Source organism: Cavia porcellus, unplaced genomic scaffold (assembly GCF_034190915.1).
Source record: "Cavia porcellus strain 051 isolate PalLab524CR breed Dunkin Hartley unplaced genomic scaffold, mCavPor4.1 scaffold_10, whole genome shotgun sequence".
Classification (NCBI taxonomy): domain Eukaryota; kingdom Metazoa; phylum Chordata; class Mammalia; order Rodentia; family Caviidae; genus Cavia; species Cavia porcellus.
In genome coordinates, this window is record NW_026947493.1 from 17,796,141 (window position 1) to 17,811,717 (window position 15,577).

General features: G+C 34.2%; 1 protein-coding gene across 3 annotated transcripts in view; it reads right to left on the reverse strand.

Annotated features, from left to right (window-relative positions):
• Nucleotides 1-22: 22 nt before the first annotated feature.
• The window catches only part of Top2b (DNA topoisomerase II beta), a 67,649-nt gene continuing 52,094 nt past the window's right edge, over nt 23-15,577 (reverse strand). For 2 of the 3 annotated variants that reach the window (XM_063257038.1, XM_063257037.1), the window contains exons 29-36: nt 13,761-13,905; nt 13,364-13,525; nt 11,421-11,622; nt 10,325-10,404; nt 9,076-9,186; nt 4,829-4,954; nt 3,186-3,280; nt 23-503 (exon numbers count right to left, since the gene is read on the reverse strand). In XM_063257038.1, coding sequence (XP_063113108.1) covers nt 336-503; nt 3,186-3,280; nt 4,829-4,954; nt 9,076-9,186; nt 10,325-10,404; nt 11,421-11,622; nt 13,364-13,525; nt 13,761-13,905 — 1,089 coding nt within the window. In that variant the 3' untranslated portion in view covers nt 23-335. Of the gene's footprint in view, nt 504-3,185; nt 3,281-4,828; nt 4,955-9,074; nt 9,337-10,324; nt 10,405-11,420; nt 11,623-13,363; nt 13,526-13,760; nt 13,906-15,577 lie in introns of those variants that run through there. The other variant, XM_063257039.1, reaches the window with a different exon arrangement.

The window sequence follows — 15,577 nt, forward strand, 5'->3', positions numbered from 1 at the left end:
TTTGTAAAGAGACAGAACACAGTTCCATTTTTAATGTTTAAATTTCATTTCAAAAAGCAGGTCTGTAGTCTGCAAACATGACAATTAAAATCTGTGCTAGTGCACGGCAGTCTATAACAATTCTACAAGCCAATCAGACAGTACATGACATTTCAATGAGTAAAAAAGAGCATAAAACTGTATGTGTAAGAACAAAATGTTAAAAGGCCTACCACAATAAAAAACCATCAATTACATTGTCACATTAAAATAAGCCAGATGTACAAAAGTCTGAGACAGAAAAGACAAAAGGACAACACAAGGTATTTGTTAAAATATTTGTGCTCTTGGGGCACTTAATTAAACATTGCAAAATCAACATCTTCTTCTTCATCAGACTCTGCAAAATATTTTACTTCTTTCCTAGCCCGCCCGGTCCGTGGCAGAGAAGGTGGGTCAGAAGTGAAATCTGAGGGGAAGATGTCCACGTCTGAGTCCTGATCAAAAGATGTTTTCTTCGGTTTCTAGATATTAAACACACATATATACACAGATTTAAAACCCCAAAGTTAAAAAATGAAAAGACTAGTGTTAAGAACTGTTAGTTCTTATACTATACTTACATTTAAGTATTACAAATAAGAATAAGAGCAGAATTGTCAGAATACAAAAATCGAAACAAAAACTACCTTTTCTGTATATTAGTAATGAACTAGCTGAGCAAGAAAGGAAAACAAGTCCATTCATAATAGTGTAAAACATACATAAGAGTCAACCTAACCAAGGAGATGAAATGTCCCTGCAATGAAAATTAAGGAACACTGAAGAAAAAAATTGGAGACATTAGAAGATATAAAAGCCTTCCATGTTCATAGATAGGCAGAATTAATATTGTTAAAATGGCCACATTACCAAAATCAATCTACAGATTCAGTGACATTCCTCAGAAATGGAAAAAACAATCCTAGAATTCATGTGAAAACCCAGAAAAGCCTGAGCTTTTCTGTGAAAACACAAAACACTCCTGAGCAAAAAGAGCAAAGCTGAAGGAAGCACAATATAGTACCTGATTTTGAACTATATTAAAGTCATATTAACAAAACCAGCACAGTACAAAACATACAACATGGACTGCTGGGATAGAATAGAGGGTGCAGAAGTCAACCTGCACAACCATATCCATCAAAAGCATACACTGGAGAAATAACAGGCTTAATAAATGGTGCTGAGAAAACAGAAGACTGATCTCTTAGCCTGTACAAAATCAGTTCAAAGGAATCAAAACCCCAGGTACAAGACCTGAAACTTTGACACTGCGAGAATATAACATAGGAGAAACACTTGAAAACATAGGCACAAAGACTTCTTCCAATAGCAGAGAAAATAATGTGAAGAATCATCTAATGGAATTATATCAATTTAAAAATTTCTGCACAGCAGGAAAATAAAAAGTCCAAAGTAAGAAAATCTTTGGCAGCTATTATTACGACAGAAAATATTTAGAATATAGAAAGAACTCAAAAAGATACTTCTCAAGTATACATAGCCGATAAGTGTATGAAAAGATATTCAACATCTTTGGCCATTAGGGAAATACAAATTAAAACTACACTGAAGGGGCTGGCCATTTAGCTCAGTGGCATAAGCTGCTGCCTTGAAAGCAGGCAGTCCTGAGTTCGAGCCCCGGTACCGACAAAAAGGAAAAAGACAAAAAAAAACCTACTGAAATTCCATCTCACTCCAACAGAATAGCTATCATCAAGAATATGAAAAAAGTGCAGGATGCAGGGTTGGGGAGACTTATAACAGGGTTGATGGGAAAGTAAATTAGCATAGCCCCTATGGAAATCAGTATGGAGGCTCCTCAAAAACCTAAAGACAGAACTATACCATTTGACCCAGCTATACTATGTTTTGGTATAAACCCAGAGGAATTAAAGGCTGTATAATTTAGGGACAATTGCATACTCATGTTATTCTGACACAGTTCACAATAGCCAAAATATAAAGCCTGCCTGACAAACCAACAAATGAATGGATAAAGAAAATGTGTATATTCACAATGGAGTTGTTATTCAGTCATAAAGAACAAAATTACATTAGGAACTGGAGATCATGTTAAGCAAAACAAGCCAGATTCAGACAGGTACTATGTGTTCTCCCTAATATATGTATTCTTAAAAAAGATGATATGAAAATACAGACATTATGGAGCTGGGGATTTAGCTCAGTGGCATAAGTGCCTGCCTTGTAATCAGGCAGTCGTGAGTTCGATCCCTGGTACCGATAAAAATGAAAAAGACAAAAAAAAAAAAAAAAAAAAGAAAAGAAAATACAGACATTATACAAGATGACAAGAATAAGAGCAATGGAGGAAGGTTATAAAGGAGGGCAACAGGGGTAGATATAATCAAAATATAAATATAAACATTGAAACCAAATATTTTGTAAAAGGCACTAACCAAAAGTGTATTTTGCAAAATCAGAATTATAATACATAAGTGTAGGACCAAGTTTTAAAGGATCAGATACAATTTTCCACCTTGGTGGTTCTCATGTTCACCAAGTTGTACCCTCAAGAATGCAACACCGTGACTCTAAAATTACATTATCCAGTAAGTGTGAAAAATCTCCAAATTAGTAAAAATTCATTTTGTCCTATTAGTAAGTACATATCAAGAATTAATGGAAAAAAAACAAGATCATGCACAGTATAAGACACACTATAAACATAAAAATACAGAGAATAATTACTAAGATACCTCAAAAAGACACAGGTGATTACTGAATGCAAGTGATCAAATGTGGAAAGTAGCAAAGTTATAATCACTTTCTTAAAAAATTTATTTTAATAGACAAGAACAGGGAAGGGGGCATCTGCTGTCATTAATTTACTGAAAGAGTATTTCTGGGGAATAGTCAAATTGAGACAATTAGCCACAGTCAAATGAATTTAAAAAGAAACAGTCTAATATTTAGGTAGCATATAACTAATATAGCTCAACAGAGAACTGCAGATTTCAAGTAGAGTATTTTATAGCACACTTGATAATCAAGGAACTGACTGGTTATATAAATTTATATTTTACTAAAGTTCTGTATTGATAAGAGATGTTTAGATCTGGTACATTACAGTAATAAATCAGCTAAGTCATTTATGGATCATCTTAAGGAAAACCATGCACTACAAAGATGCCTTTAAGTACCTTGCTTGTTGTTTTGGATGTTTTCCTGCCGGGGTTATAATCACCTTCATTTTCAGAGCCAGATGCTTTCCTTTTCTTTGCCCCTCGGCCTTTACCTTAAAATAATAAAAAATGCTTTTCCTCTTACTGTGAAGTACAACATAGGAAGATAAATACCAAAACACAGTTTGCTTCTTTGGCATGTCCAATCAGTAAGGAAATCTTGCTTTCTTCTAGAAACACAAATGATTCAGTAGAACATTTTATTTCTGGGGTTGACATTACTAAAGAGTGTTTCACAAATACATTTAAACTAATGGGAAAATTCTGGAAGACAAATTTTAATGACTAAACCCTAGTAAATGAAAAATTTGGATTTTGCATATGTGGTCCTTGGGCCTGCTAAGGAAATCTTTTACAGTGCTTAAGTTACATGTGATGCAATTTTTTTACATTTTCAGCTTATGATCTAGTACTTTTAAAAATTTTTATAAAACAACTACTCAAAAAGTAATCACATACTTTTTAACACAAAATTATTACAGACTAGTGATAAATGAATTTGTGGATCAGAACTCAGAATAAATCATCTAGTATTAATAAATGTGTCAAATCTATATTGCTTGCCAAGCCTAGACTCACGGCACACAATTTTGTTTTATTTGGTTTTGTTTTACCTACTAATCTCTTACTCTCTTCATTGGTGGAATAAAGGAAAAAGGTAGTAAGTAGTGGCCCATATTCTCTATCCCTTAGTGATGGCAGGAAAATAAATGAAACTAAATTGCAATTCTGCTTTGAAAGGTATGACCTAGACAGTACTTGTAAGAAAGGACAGCCTAAACTATCTTGGGATCTCATAGCTTACCAAATGAACTGATGAAACTGCATTTTTAAGCTTACAAAGGTTTCAAACCATGCATACCTTAAGTATTGACCTCCCCTCCCTGGTCTCTTATATTTTTTCCTCCCACCCCCCATCTTTTTTAAAGTCTGTGGTTCCTTATCCTAACCATATTTTAAAGATGTAAACATCTTAAAATATCCCTCAGTTGAACAAAGCACTATCACAGAGTGCTATCCTGTCCTACACATAGGTTCTTCAAAGCGTCTTTAAAGGGCTTTCCAGATTCTGGAGGCAAAGAGGGAGTGCTAGGAAGAATCTGTGTGAGATCCTTGTGTGGTCCTGAGCTACTTTATTTCCTACATGAGGAAAATGTTATGGTCTAAAAGTCCTAGATCTGTCACTCCAATGAGTGTCACATTTTATGTTAAGTCCAATCTGCCTTTTTGGAGGGAGGGAGCGGTACTGGGAATCGAACTCAGAATTTCGCTTTTGCCAGGCAAGGTGCTGCTCCGCTAAGCTACATTATAAAGGCAGCCTATCTGCCTTCTGAATAACAACTTTCATTGAGTTGGCTGTAATGGTCTTTAAATCATTCTTAGTTAACTCATTTGGGTCACAATGTATTGAATGGTAAAATAATAATTGGACTAACTTGCTCTTATTTCCATTGGACTCTCATTCAGCACTAATTCTTAGACTGCTTATTAAGGATTAAAGCAATGTAAAATAGGAACCCAGTCTCTGAATTTGATACCACAGGAAAGGCAATGTTTTCTACATGGCATATAGTAAAGGGTTATACAAAGATAATCCTTACCTTTTGGTGCTGCAGTCTTCTTTGGAATGCCAAATTCTGAATCTGAATCAGAGTTTACAGTCTCCACTACTTTCTTCTGCTTGGGGGCTCTCTTGGGTTTAGAAGCTATATCCAAAGGTGGTTTTCCTATTAAGCAAATATCCATTTCATAGGTCAATGCAATATACTTACCAACAAACCAAGCTGAAGTCAGTTCTGCAAGAATAGAATTTCTTACTGCTGATAAAAAATTGAGTAGCTTTAAGTAATGAAATCGTTTCTCTTTGCTTGGTGTCAGTATAAAGGCAAATAATTTTTCAGAGATAACAAAATGAATTTTATGTAATTATGCATGATTTGCTTTTAGACAATTCCACTGAGATATTTTAGACAAAGATCATTAAATATGAATTAAAGAGTAACTTTAAATAGTCATGAGAAAAGAGTAACATGTGACATTAATTATAATCCAAATGCAGCCACATGTTAAGGTTTAGATTAAAATGATTTAGAGAGTGCATTTTTATAGGATTCTCAAATACAATTAGAAACCAATTCACTTCCATTCAAAGCTAAAATTCAGACTTAACGTCTTTATGTGAAAGAAATATGAAAATCCTAGATAAGTGGACCACAAATATGAGACCTTCACTTTGGTGTACATATTTTGTTTTTAAAATGGATATGTTTTCTCAGATTCATTTGCAGTTCAATTTAAAAGTTGAACTGCATATTACTGGAAAAACACTTTGGAAAAAAGTTTTAAATGGACCCAAATCAACTGCAGAATTTTTCATTAAAAAATGAAAAACTAGTGCTGATTCTATGGGAACTGTATTCCTAGTATCAGCTGAGATGCTATAGACAGTAAGACCCTTCCCTAGCCAACAGCAGGAGCAACCTAGCTCCTCATGCAGGTGGCAGCCAAAGACTTTGTGGGCTCTTCCAGTCTTCATAACTAAACTTTCCACAGGAGCTGTAGGGCAGCTCTTGGCAACAATAACATACTTGTCAAGGTGGGTGAAAGTGACCACATTCTCTTGGCAAGACTTCTAAGCTTCCAGTGTCAGATGACACTTTCAACTCTACCAGCCAGTAAAATTATATATGAAACTTGGGTAACAACCCCACAGAGGAACATGATAACATGATGTGTCCTTAAACTATTTTATAGGAATTACATTTAGGAGAAAGCTGGAGGAGAGAGGGGCTTTGCTGACATCCCTAAAGTCATACTACATAGTCTCCTGTCCAATAAATCCAAAGCAGTATAGCTACCTGAAACAATTAAATGGGACAGGAGGTATGATAATCTATTCTGCTTTTTTTTTTGGACCGAAGTGTGAACTCTGGACCTCGTGCATGCCAGGCGGCACAGGCTTGTGCCACTTGTGCCAGGTGCTTGTGCTGAGCTAAATCCCTAGCCCTTGATATTCTATTCTTTCAGTTAATGTTTAATTCTAAGTCATTAGGATAAATAGCTTGATTAAAGAAATAGGATGATACATCTCTAGATGTGCTATTTATAAGATGCTTATAGGAAGATGATTTTAAGAAAAAGATGAAGAAAAATTATAAGGTCTGTCTCAATTTGAGTTTCCCAGAAGTAAGACTGTCAGGCTCAAAACAAAGATCCAAGAGTAAGTGTTGCTTTGATAGGCAATGGAAAGCGTGCTAAAATGAAATAATGAAGAGGGTGGCTAGCAGTGGGGAAGTCTGCAAGCCACTTTTAGGAGTTTAATCTCCACTGGGGAATTTTGGGAACCAGTTAAAGCATATCTCAGGTAGCTCACTAGAAAGGCAAGGCAAGAGTGTTTAAACCAGCTTTCAACAACCAGGCAGCCTCTGAAGGGTATGAGAGGTTTAATATCCAGCACAGCTGCAAAGAGACATTGGCCCACGTGTGGTGAAGCGGTGAGGGCAAGTGGACACAGGTGGGTAACCATGTGTTGGCCACAGCCAGTCTTACCACAGTCCTAGTGCATTCAGAATTGCTGGAGAATTTATTACTGCTGTTGTGTTATATTTAATGCTCATATGTCTATAATGGTATTTCCATTGCAGATTTTTTAAGTCCTTACAGGAACAGCCTATACAGTTTATTTACTACTTGTCATATGTAGCGGCTCAGTTAGATTTTTAGCAACCAAACTAGAGCAAAAACAAACCTTTGGTTTGTAAACACTACCAATACAACTCTTTTATTGTATTACTGGACAATGGATAAATATTCATTGAATAAATCAGATGTATTAATAACTTTTTTCTGTTGGTTTCCTCTGTATACAACCATTTTTCATTCATGTCACCTTCAATGCCTAGCATATGAAACTTTTTTTAATAAAAGAAATTTAACTAACTACATGTTATGTACATTATATTTTGTAATAAATCAATGCTTAAAAGCACAAGAAAGAGTGAACACTCATGAATGATAGACAGATAATCTTGTCCTTTGATATAATGACACTGAATAATGACATTAATTTGTCCACTTAAAAGCTCATGTTTAATTCATTTTCATCATTTTACATTGTGCACATCCATTAATTTTGCAGAGATATACTAACTGAGGATGTTTAATGACATATTAACTTCTACTGGGAAAGCTTCAGAGAAGCCAGGCCTGGTGACACATGCCTGTAATCCCAGCACTCAAGAGGCTGAGGCAGCAGGATCACCAAGAGTTTGAGAGCAGGCTGGGCTACATAGTGAGTTCAAGGGCAGTCTAAACTACATAGCAAGGCCCTGTCTCAAAAGAACTAACTAAAAGAAAGAAAGAAAGAAAGAAAGAAAGAAAGAAAGAAAGAAAGAAAGAAAGAAAGAAAGAAAGAAAGGGAGAGAGAGAGAGAGAGAGAGAGAGAGAGAAAGAGAGAGAGAGAAAAAAAGAGCCATCAGAGAAAAATTAATGAAAAAATGTATCTTTAAAAGTCTATTTCAAGAACAAGAAGTATCCTTCCTGTGAGCCAGTGGCAGCCATATGCCAGGAGGAGAAACAGGAAACCAATTCAACCATCCCATGAGCTGGTGGTAATTTCAGGCCAAGAGGAAAAACAAGAAGCACCCTTCCTGTGAGCCAGTGGCAGCCACTGGATGGGAGGAGAAACAGGGAACCAATTTCTATAAGCCAGCCCATAAGCAGGATGGGAAGACAAGAAGAGCCAGCAACTCCCCTCCCCCAAGGAACCAGCTGATTCAGAGGAACACAGATTGAGTAGATAGCAACTGAGGTATAAAAACAATTTAATGCTTGCATTGTTCAATTGACTTTGCAGGCCTAACGCCAATAGTCTGAGCATCTATGTAGAGGATAACAATATACAATAGAGCAAATATGGGGATTTCTTTTGTCTTGTTTTTGGAATATTCTCAGTGTTTTGTTCTGTTTTGTTGTTCTGTTTTATTCAATGTTTTGTTTTGATTGGTTTTATTCTGTTCTGTTTTATTTGATTTTATTATGTCAGATGGTATGGACAGCAATTTTGAAAATAACAAGAGGCATTATGGTAACCATTGTTGATTTCCTATTATCCTGTTTGGAAATTTTGCATCACTTTCTTGTACCCTGTTTTGTTTTGATTAGCTTTATACTCTTGTATGTTGTTTGGTTTTATTCTCCTTAAAATAAAAAAAGTCAAGAGATTAATCTTTTTAAAAATTTTTACTTAATAGGTATATGTTTGTGTTATGTAATAATTACATTCATTTGGGAAAACTGGTACGTATATTATATTTTTTTAAAGTAAATTACTGTTTTTCAAATATAAAGCACTATACTGACCTCTTTCAAAAAGACCAGTGTGTGTCTTAGTACTAGTAACAGATTCATGAACCAACTTAGTGTTTCCTGAACATTTAAAGCCATGAAAAAACAAAACAACTGTATGACTCATAGAGAGCATCTTAACTGAAATGACCAATTCTGCACTAAAGGGAAGGAGGAGACAGGACTGACACAGATAACAGAATCAGGCAACTAACAAGACAAAATTTTAATTCACTTTACAACCTAATAAGGAGCTTTACTAGAAAGTTATCTAGATAGGAATGTATGAGATTTTATAATTACAACAGCTTTAAAATGTAGTTCCAGAGATTTTAATCATTTCCTCACATAATTAAAAGAGAATTCTAATACACATTTATACTTTTTAACAGTTTTATAGTGAGGTCTAAGTGCAAAGTTCAAGTTATATTGAATTTTCTTTACATCAAATATGTCTACACAGTTTATGCAGTGCTTAACACAATAAAATGTAAGTACATACCTTTTTTAGCAGCTACTGTTTTACTTGGAACTTTGTCTGTTTGCTTCAGACCAAATGATGGTGAAAAAACAGAAGCAGTATCTTCTTCATTACTGTCAAATTTAGCTGAATCTAAAAATTTCAAAGCTTTTTTTAGTAAAGAGATTCTATAAAGACCTCTGAGTAAATTTTGATTCGTTTAACTGATGACTTCTCTTTAGCTAGATAATTGATCTTGTAAGTTTCTATTTTGTGATCATATAATCCACAATATAAAAACAGCTGAAAATAAAAAATATATCAATGTTATACCTCAAATATGTTAACTGTGTTGTGAAACAATACAGTGAAATGCATAGAGCATGAAAATTCACAGTACCAAATGCTAACCTTTAAAATGTGTCTGACTAGTTCAAAGACACATACTGAAATTTATTTTAAAATGAGACATAAAAGAAACTCCACTGTGATCATTTCAGTAGCTAAACAAACAATATTACTAACCTTTCAGGAATATCAGTAATAATGTTCAAATCTAAAAGAGTAGCAAACATTCATATTTCTAAATTAATAAATAATTGAAGATTAGTTTAAGACACATGTAGGCTCACCTTCGGTTTTACCTCTGTACACAAATTATTAAGACAATCATTTCTTTTCTCCCTACCTCAAACCATAACAGAAACTTTTACTTAAATTTAAGTATTTTTATATAATTATTTTAATCTGCTGTCAAAAATTACTATATATATATATATATATATTATATACCAAATCAGGTCTGTATATGTATATTTAAAAATACAAGACAACAGAATCTTAAAAATACACACACACACACACACACACACACACACACATAGATCCACACACACAAATACAGGAAATAAAAAACATACACTCTGATTAAATTTATTTGAGGAAAGCTATAATCTCTCAGCTACCATAATTTACCCAAACAAATGAAAGTTCAATCTTCTAAAAATTTTTCTTTTCATACTTTTTCTCATTATTAAAACACTACAATACACCCTATAAATAAATAGGTTAACATCTGCTTGTCTACCTAAATGCTTCCATAAAGTCTGTTCTAACCAACAGTTGGGAATCACCTCAGAAAAACTAAATAAATCCAAATATACTGAACAAAATGTAAACAAGTATTCTACACTCAGGAAAAATTGTGAACTTAAATCCTGACCTAATGATTTATTTCTTTCTCTCCACCAAACAATAATATAATTAACCAATGAAAATATTAAACACATACCATCTTCTGACTTCTGAGAGTATGAAGGAAATGAAAAGAGATTCCCAAAATCCTGACTTTTTTTTTCATGTGAAGATTTTCTAGAAGAAAATACCACAAATAAGACATACTTAAATATTTTATTTTAACCCTAGACTGTATAATATGTACTATAAGATCATAATCACAGGGGAAAACTTAGTTTTCATTTCTTTCTTTTTCAATTAAAGTCAGGGCAAAAAAAAACTTTTACATGTGTAAGCATGTACACATACACATAAACCACACATCCATGCATGTACAAAAAGCCCAGATAAATCAGTAACTTAACTAAGAATGAAAACTAGATAACAATTTAAAGTTATTCAAATTGCCACTAAATTAAATTTTATACTTCACAGAAATAATCATTCCAGAAATTAACATCAGCAAATTATTAGCAGAGCTGCAAGGAGAAAGATGAAAGCCTTTCATAGCAGGCAACGATTCCATTTCTGATCCTAAACCACAAGTTGGCCCTTATTTCGTGACCTAGTCAAGACCAATTACAGTAAGTAGGAGAATAGTTTTTTAAAAAGCCTGATATAGTTCACAGACCTCTTATTTCACAGATTAATACTGTCATTCATCAAAAGCGAGAAAAATCACTCAAGGCCAGATCTGGAGAAGAAACATAAACTTCCCAATTCAAAAGATTCAATACCTTTTCTCAAAACCAGTTCTCCAACTATACCCCCATAAGCCTCCTGCTGATTTCTGTAAATAATACTTTACTGGAATATAACCACATTCTTTCATTTACATATTGCTTATAGTTTCTTGTAACACTTGTGATAGACACTGTATGACCCACAAAACCTAGAATGTTCGCCAATCCTTCCTCTACACATACCAAAGTAGTGGTGACACACAAATGGCATGCATGTTGCTGAAGGCTATTAATTAATCACTGATTTAATCACTGTAATACAACAACAGCTACTGTCGTAACAATATTTACTCCTTCATGAAGAAAACTACCTACAATGATAATTTCTTTAAGCTCAAGATCTTTAACAAATGCTTAGAACAACTAATTGCATATTACTAAACAGCAGTTAGTTGCTTCATTACTTACTCTGGAGTAGTTTTAGATTTGCTGGCAGAAAATGTATATTCATCCTTATCTAAGCCATCTGAAGGAATAAACTCATCTTCTCCATCATTTGTTATGGGAGATGCTTTAACTTTCAATTCTTCTAAATCATTGTTGTCATCATCATCATCAGCATCATCATCATCTTCTTCCGAGAAATCAAATGTGTATTTAGGTCTTTCAGCTAGGATGAAAAAAAAATGAAATGTTAACCAGACATTGTGGCACATACTTGTAGTTCTGTCTACTCAAGAGGCTAAGGCAGAAATATAACCTGAGTCTATAATGCAGAGACAAGCCTGGGCAACAATCTCAAAAAAAAAAAAAAAAAAAAAAACAAACACCGCCACCAACAAAAAACAAAAAGAAGTTAAACTCAAGTCCTGCTTTTATCTCCATGAAGTATTTCAAAGTACCTAAGAAAAAGACCAATATCTAGAAATCAAAACCTAACAACTTTAGCCTCAAAGTGTTAACATCTGTGTGAAACTTTATAGGAAATTATGGGAAATGCTGCATATGTTGGGAGAACATAAAATGATGTGATTGATTAGAATGATTACTTGGAAACACTTAAAGTATTCAATATGACTCTGTCTCATATGACTGCTGTATAAACAACCACTAGTATAACATTTCCCACTTCTACAATTACTAGTGACAAATTTCACTATTCTTTAAAAAGTGCTACCTGGGCATGGTAGTGTACTCCTGTAATCTCAGCACTCAGAGGCTGAGGCAGGAGGACCACTGAGAGTTTGCAGCCAGCCTGGAATCCATAGTAATTTCAAGGATAGCCTAAACTGGCCAGTAAGACCCTGTCTCAATCCCTCTTAAGTGCTAAATTACTTTTCTCTTAACTTCTTGGATAAATACTTGACAGATTTAATTTTACTATAAATAACAATGATAGTAAGTTTTCAGATGAATGGTAAAAGATATAAAACTTCAATATATCAGCAAAACAATTAAGTTCATGCAATGCATAAAATGTATACAGATACCAATTAAAGAGAAAATTATCAGCACAATGCAGATAAATTTTATTATACTCTCTAGCAGGTATTATGAAATAAAATTCTAAAATCACTTGAATGTTATATAATTTATAGCCTAGACATGATTTTGCATCACTTAATAAATTAATTTTCATATAATTTAAGTTGCCCATGTTAAAGACTCACCTATAGCAGTGATGGCAAACCTATAGCACTGCTGCAGCAGGCTGTTTGTACCACTGAAAGCTCTGAAAGGTTCACCATCACTGACCTATAGTATTCTTAGGTATATTGGAAACAAAATCTAATCATATAGTAAAGAAGCAAAGAATGTAAGGCCTGACCTATAATTAAAAATGCGTCTCGCAGAGTTAAATAACCATAATGTTACATCCTATATTTTAATAAATTAGGATTTAACAAAACTTAAGAAGAATGTATAAAACAAGAAACCCATTCATTTTTTCATTATTGAATATTCAGGAAAGGTCAAACCTCATGATTAGCAGAAATACATCACATCACTTTTGGCTAAGATCAAGTGCAGTAATACGTCATAGTAAAATGGGATTCTGCAGCCTCAGCATATCCCAAAGCTATGTGCACAGAATCAGACTCCTAAAATAGGAAAGTTTTCACTATAAAAGGTAGAGAAGTATGAGACAAAAGCACAAAGCACTTCTAATAGAGTCATTATTGGTGGTTTAATACCAAGGCATAGTTTTTTTAACCAAATACCTTAAAGCTATAGAGGGAATATAAGTCAAACTTTACAGTAAAATTCAGTAAAAATACATGATTCTCTTTAGAGAATCCAGCCTTGTTAGAAAAAGATTGTCTTTATTACTGTAATTTCTGAATTTAGTACTTTAACACTAATATAACTTAAACTGTAATATACAATAAATATAAAGTGTATCACAATACCAGCTGCTCTCCTAAGCAAAGAATCTCTTGGAATAACCACAGGTTCTGTTTCTTCCAAGTCACTTTCTGACTTGGATTCATCATCTGACCAAGGATTCCGTTTCTTCACTTTTTTTGCACTAGGTTTTCCAGATGCTGTAGGTGTTTTTCTAACCCTGGTACCTAAAAGTTAAACAACAGTAATAACATATATATATAAATATTATTAATAAAAACAAACTTATGCAGAAGTTATCAAATAACTAGTGTTCTTGAAAAGAGGAAGTATTGCTTCAATGACAAGAAAAAAAAGCACTTTAAAAGACTCTAGTAATATCCTTTACATGTAATTCTACACACGCACAGCAGAGAGAGAGAGAGATACAGAGAGCGACACACACACAGAGAAATTCCTCACCAGGCTCCTTTTTTTCCCTTTTGGGCTTAGGACCTTTACTTATAGGAGCTGATGGGGCCAACGCCTCTTCTCCTGTACCTTCTACTGGTGTTCCACTGAATTCTTCATCAAATTCCACTTTCACTACTGTAGTATCAAGGTCACCCTACATATTAACAAGAAAACCAAACCATGAGTAAAAATAAAAACTAAATTAACACCACACGTCAGGTAAGTTGTTTTAAAAACGTGATTCTATTTAGGTCCTAGTAGAGGACTACAATCAGACCACGTTTTCCTTGAGTTCATTTATCCACAAGAAATGATAATGCTTACAACTCCATTTTTCTGATATACTCAATGAGATGACAACTAATTAGAAAGCAATCCTAGAAATAAGATGGCAGCTTTTGATTATCAAAGGAACTTTCAGACTAACAGCTAATCATAACAAAAGATATCTACAAAATAATTTCCCATAACTGAACCTTTTATGTACTAGAAAAAATTCAAATTATTAAAGGAAAATAAACAGCATGTCATGCACTATTAGGCAATGTAAGACAAAGTCCTGAACACTAAGACTACTGAGGGAAAGAGGGCAGGGAAGAGAAAGAGATAAAAAGAGTAATCATTAAAACATAAATAGCTAATACAAAGGAGGACAGAACAGTTCAAGTAGGAAAGTGAGCAATTCTGCTTAAGGCAGGGTCAGGGATGCTCCATATAGAGACTGAGCTCTTCTGACTGAGCTCTGAAGAAATGTAGAGGAGAGAAGAACATTGCGGGCAGAAGCCATAGAGGCATAAAGTATCACATGCTTCAAAAACTAGGCCAATAAACATAGTACACAGTCTGCTAGGATTCAAGCAAAGGTTGGGAGAGTATCCAGGAGGCAGCACATGCCTACTAAACCACTGTATACCAACAGTCTGTGTGTAAGCAGTGGGAGTTATTGAAAGCTTTTAAGTATTTGTATATTTGTGTGGATATCAGCCTTACATTTCAGAAATACCCTAGCAGTAAAAGACAGGTCTAAAAGAAATGAAGTGGAGAAAAGCGTCATGATTAAATAACTGAGGTAGTAGAGTGTAGCTGTTAAGAGAGAACTATTTTATGGTATGTCAGAAAAAACTTACAAAATTCTAAGGCAATATCAAAGGGAATCCAAAAAAGGAAGTGAAGTTTTGAATCATTTTGTAGGAAATCAATAGGATTTGTTGATTAAATGGAGGGAAAAACCTCCCACATTTCTGACTGTCAGTAATAGGTGAGAATATTATATATTAAGTGATGCAAGGCACAGAGCAAGTTCCAAAATCAGTACAGTTGATCCAGTTTCAGAGATACCACATCGGAGGGGCTCTGGACATTTGAGTGGCTACATGCATCTGGCAGGCCTAAAACATTGCAACTTACAGATACAGGTTTAGGATTGATCACTTTGAACTGAAAAAGCTCTGGGCACAGATGAAGACACTTCAGGAGACTATATAAAGAGGAAAAAAGTGCTGAGAAAACCTGACAGACACCAACTGGAAATGAGAAAACCTCTTTTCTGAAGAAAAATGTAAGTGTGCAGGTATATAGGGAGGAAAACAGGCATGAGAAAAATTGTATAAACTTCATTTTACCAGAACAGAGGAAAGTGGCTGCTCTAGTACCCAAATGCTCCTATGCTTCAAATATTACTTTTGTTCAGAAAACTCTCCAATCTCTATCTGCAGCTCTTAGGCTCATTTCCCAAAATCTTATTAGACTAAGTCTATAATGTATCCCCAACTACCCACTCGACCATCTGCACATGTATTTCCTAGACTCTAAAATCAGCCTGTCCA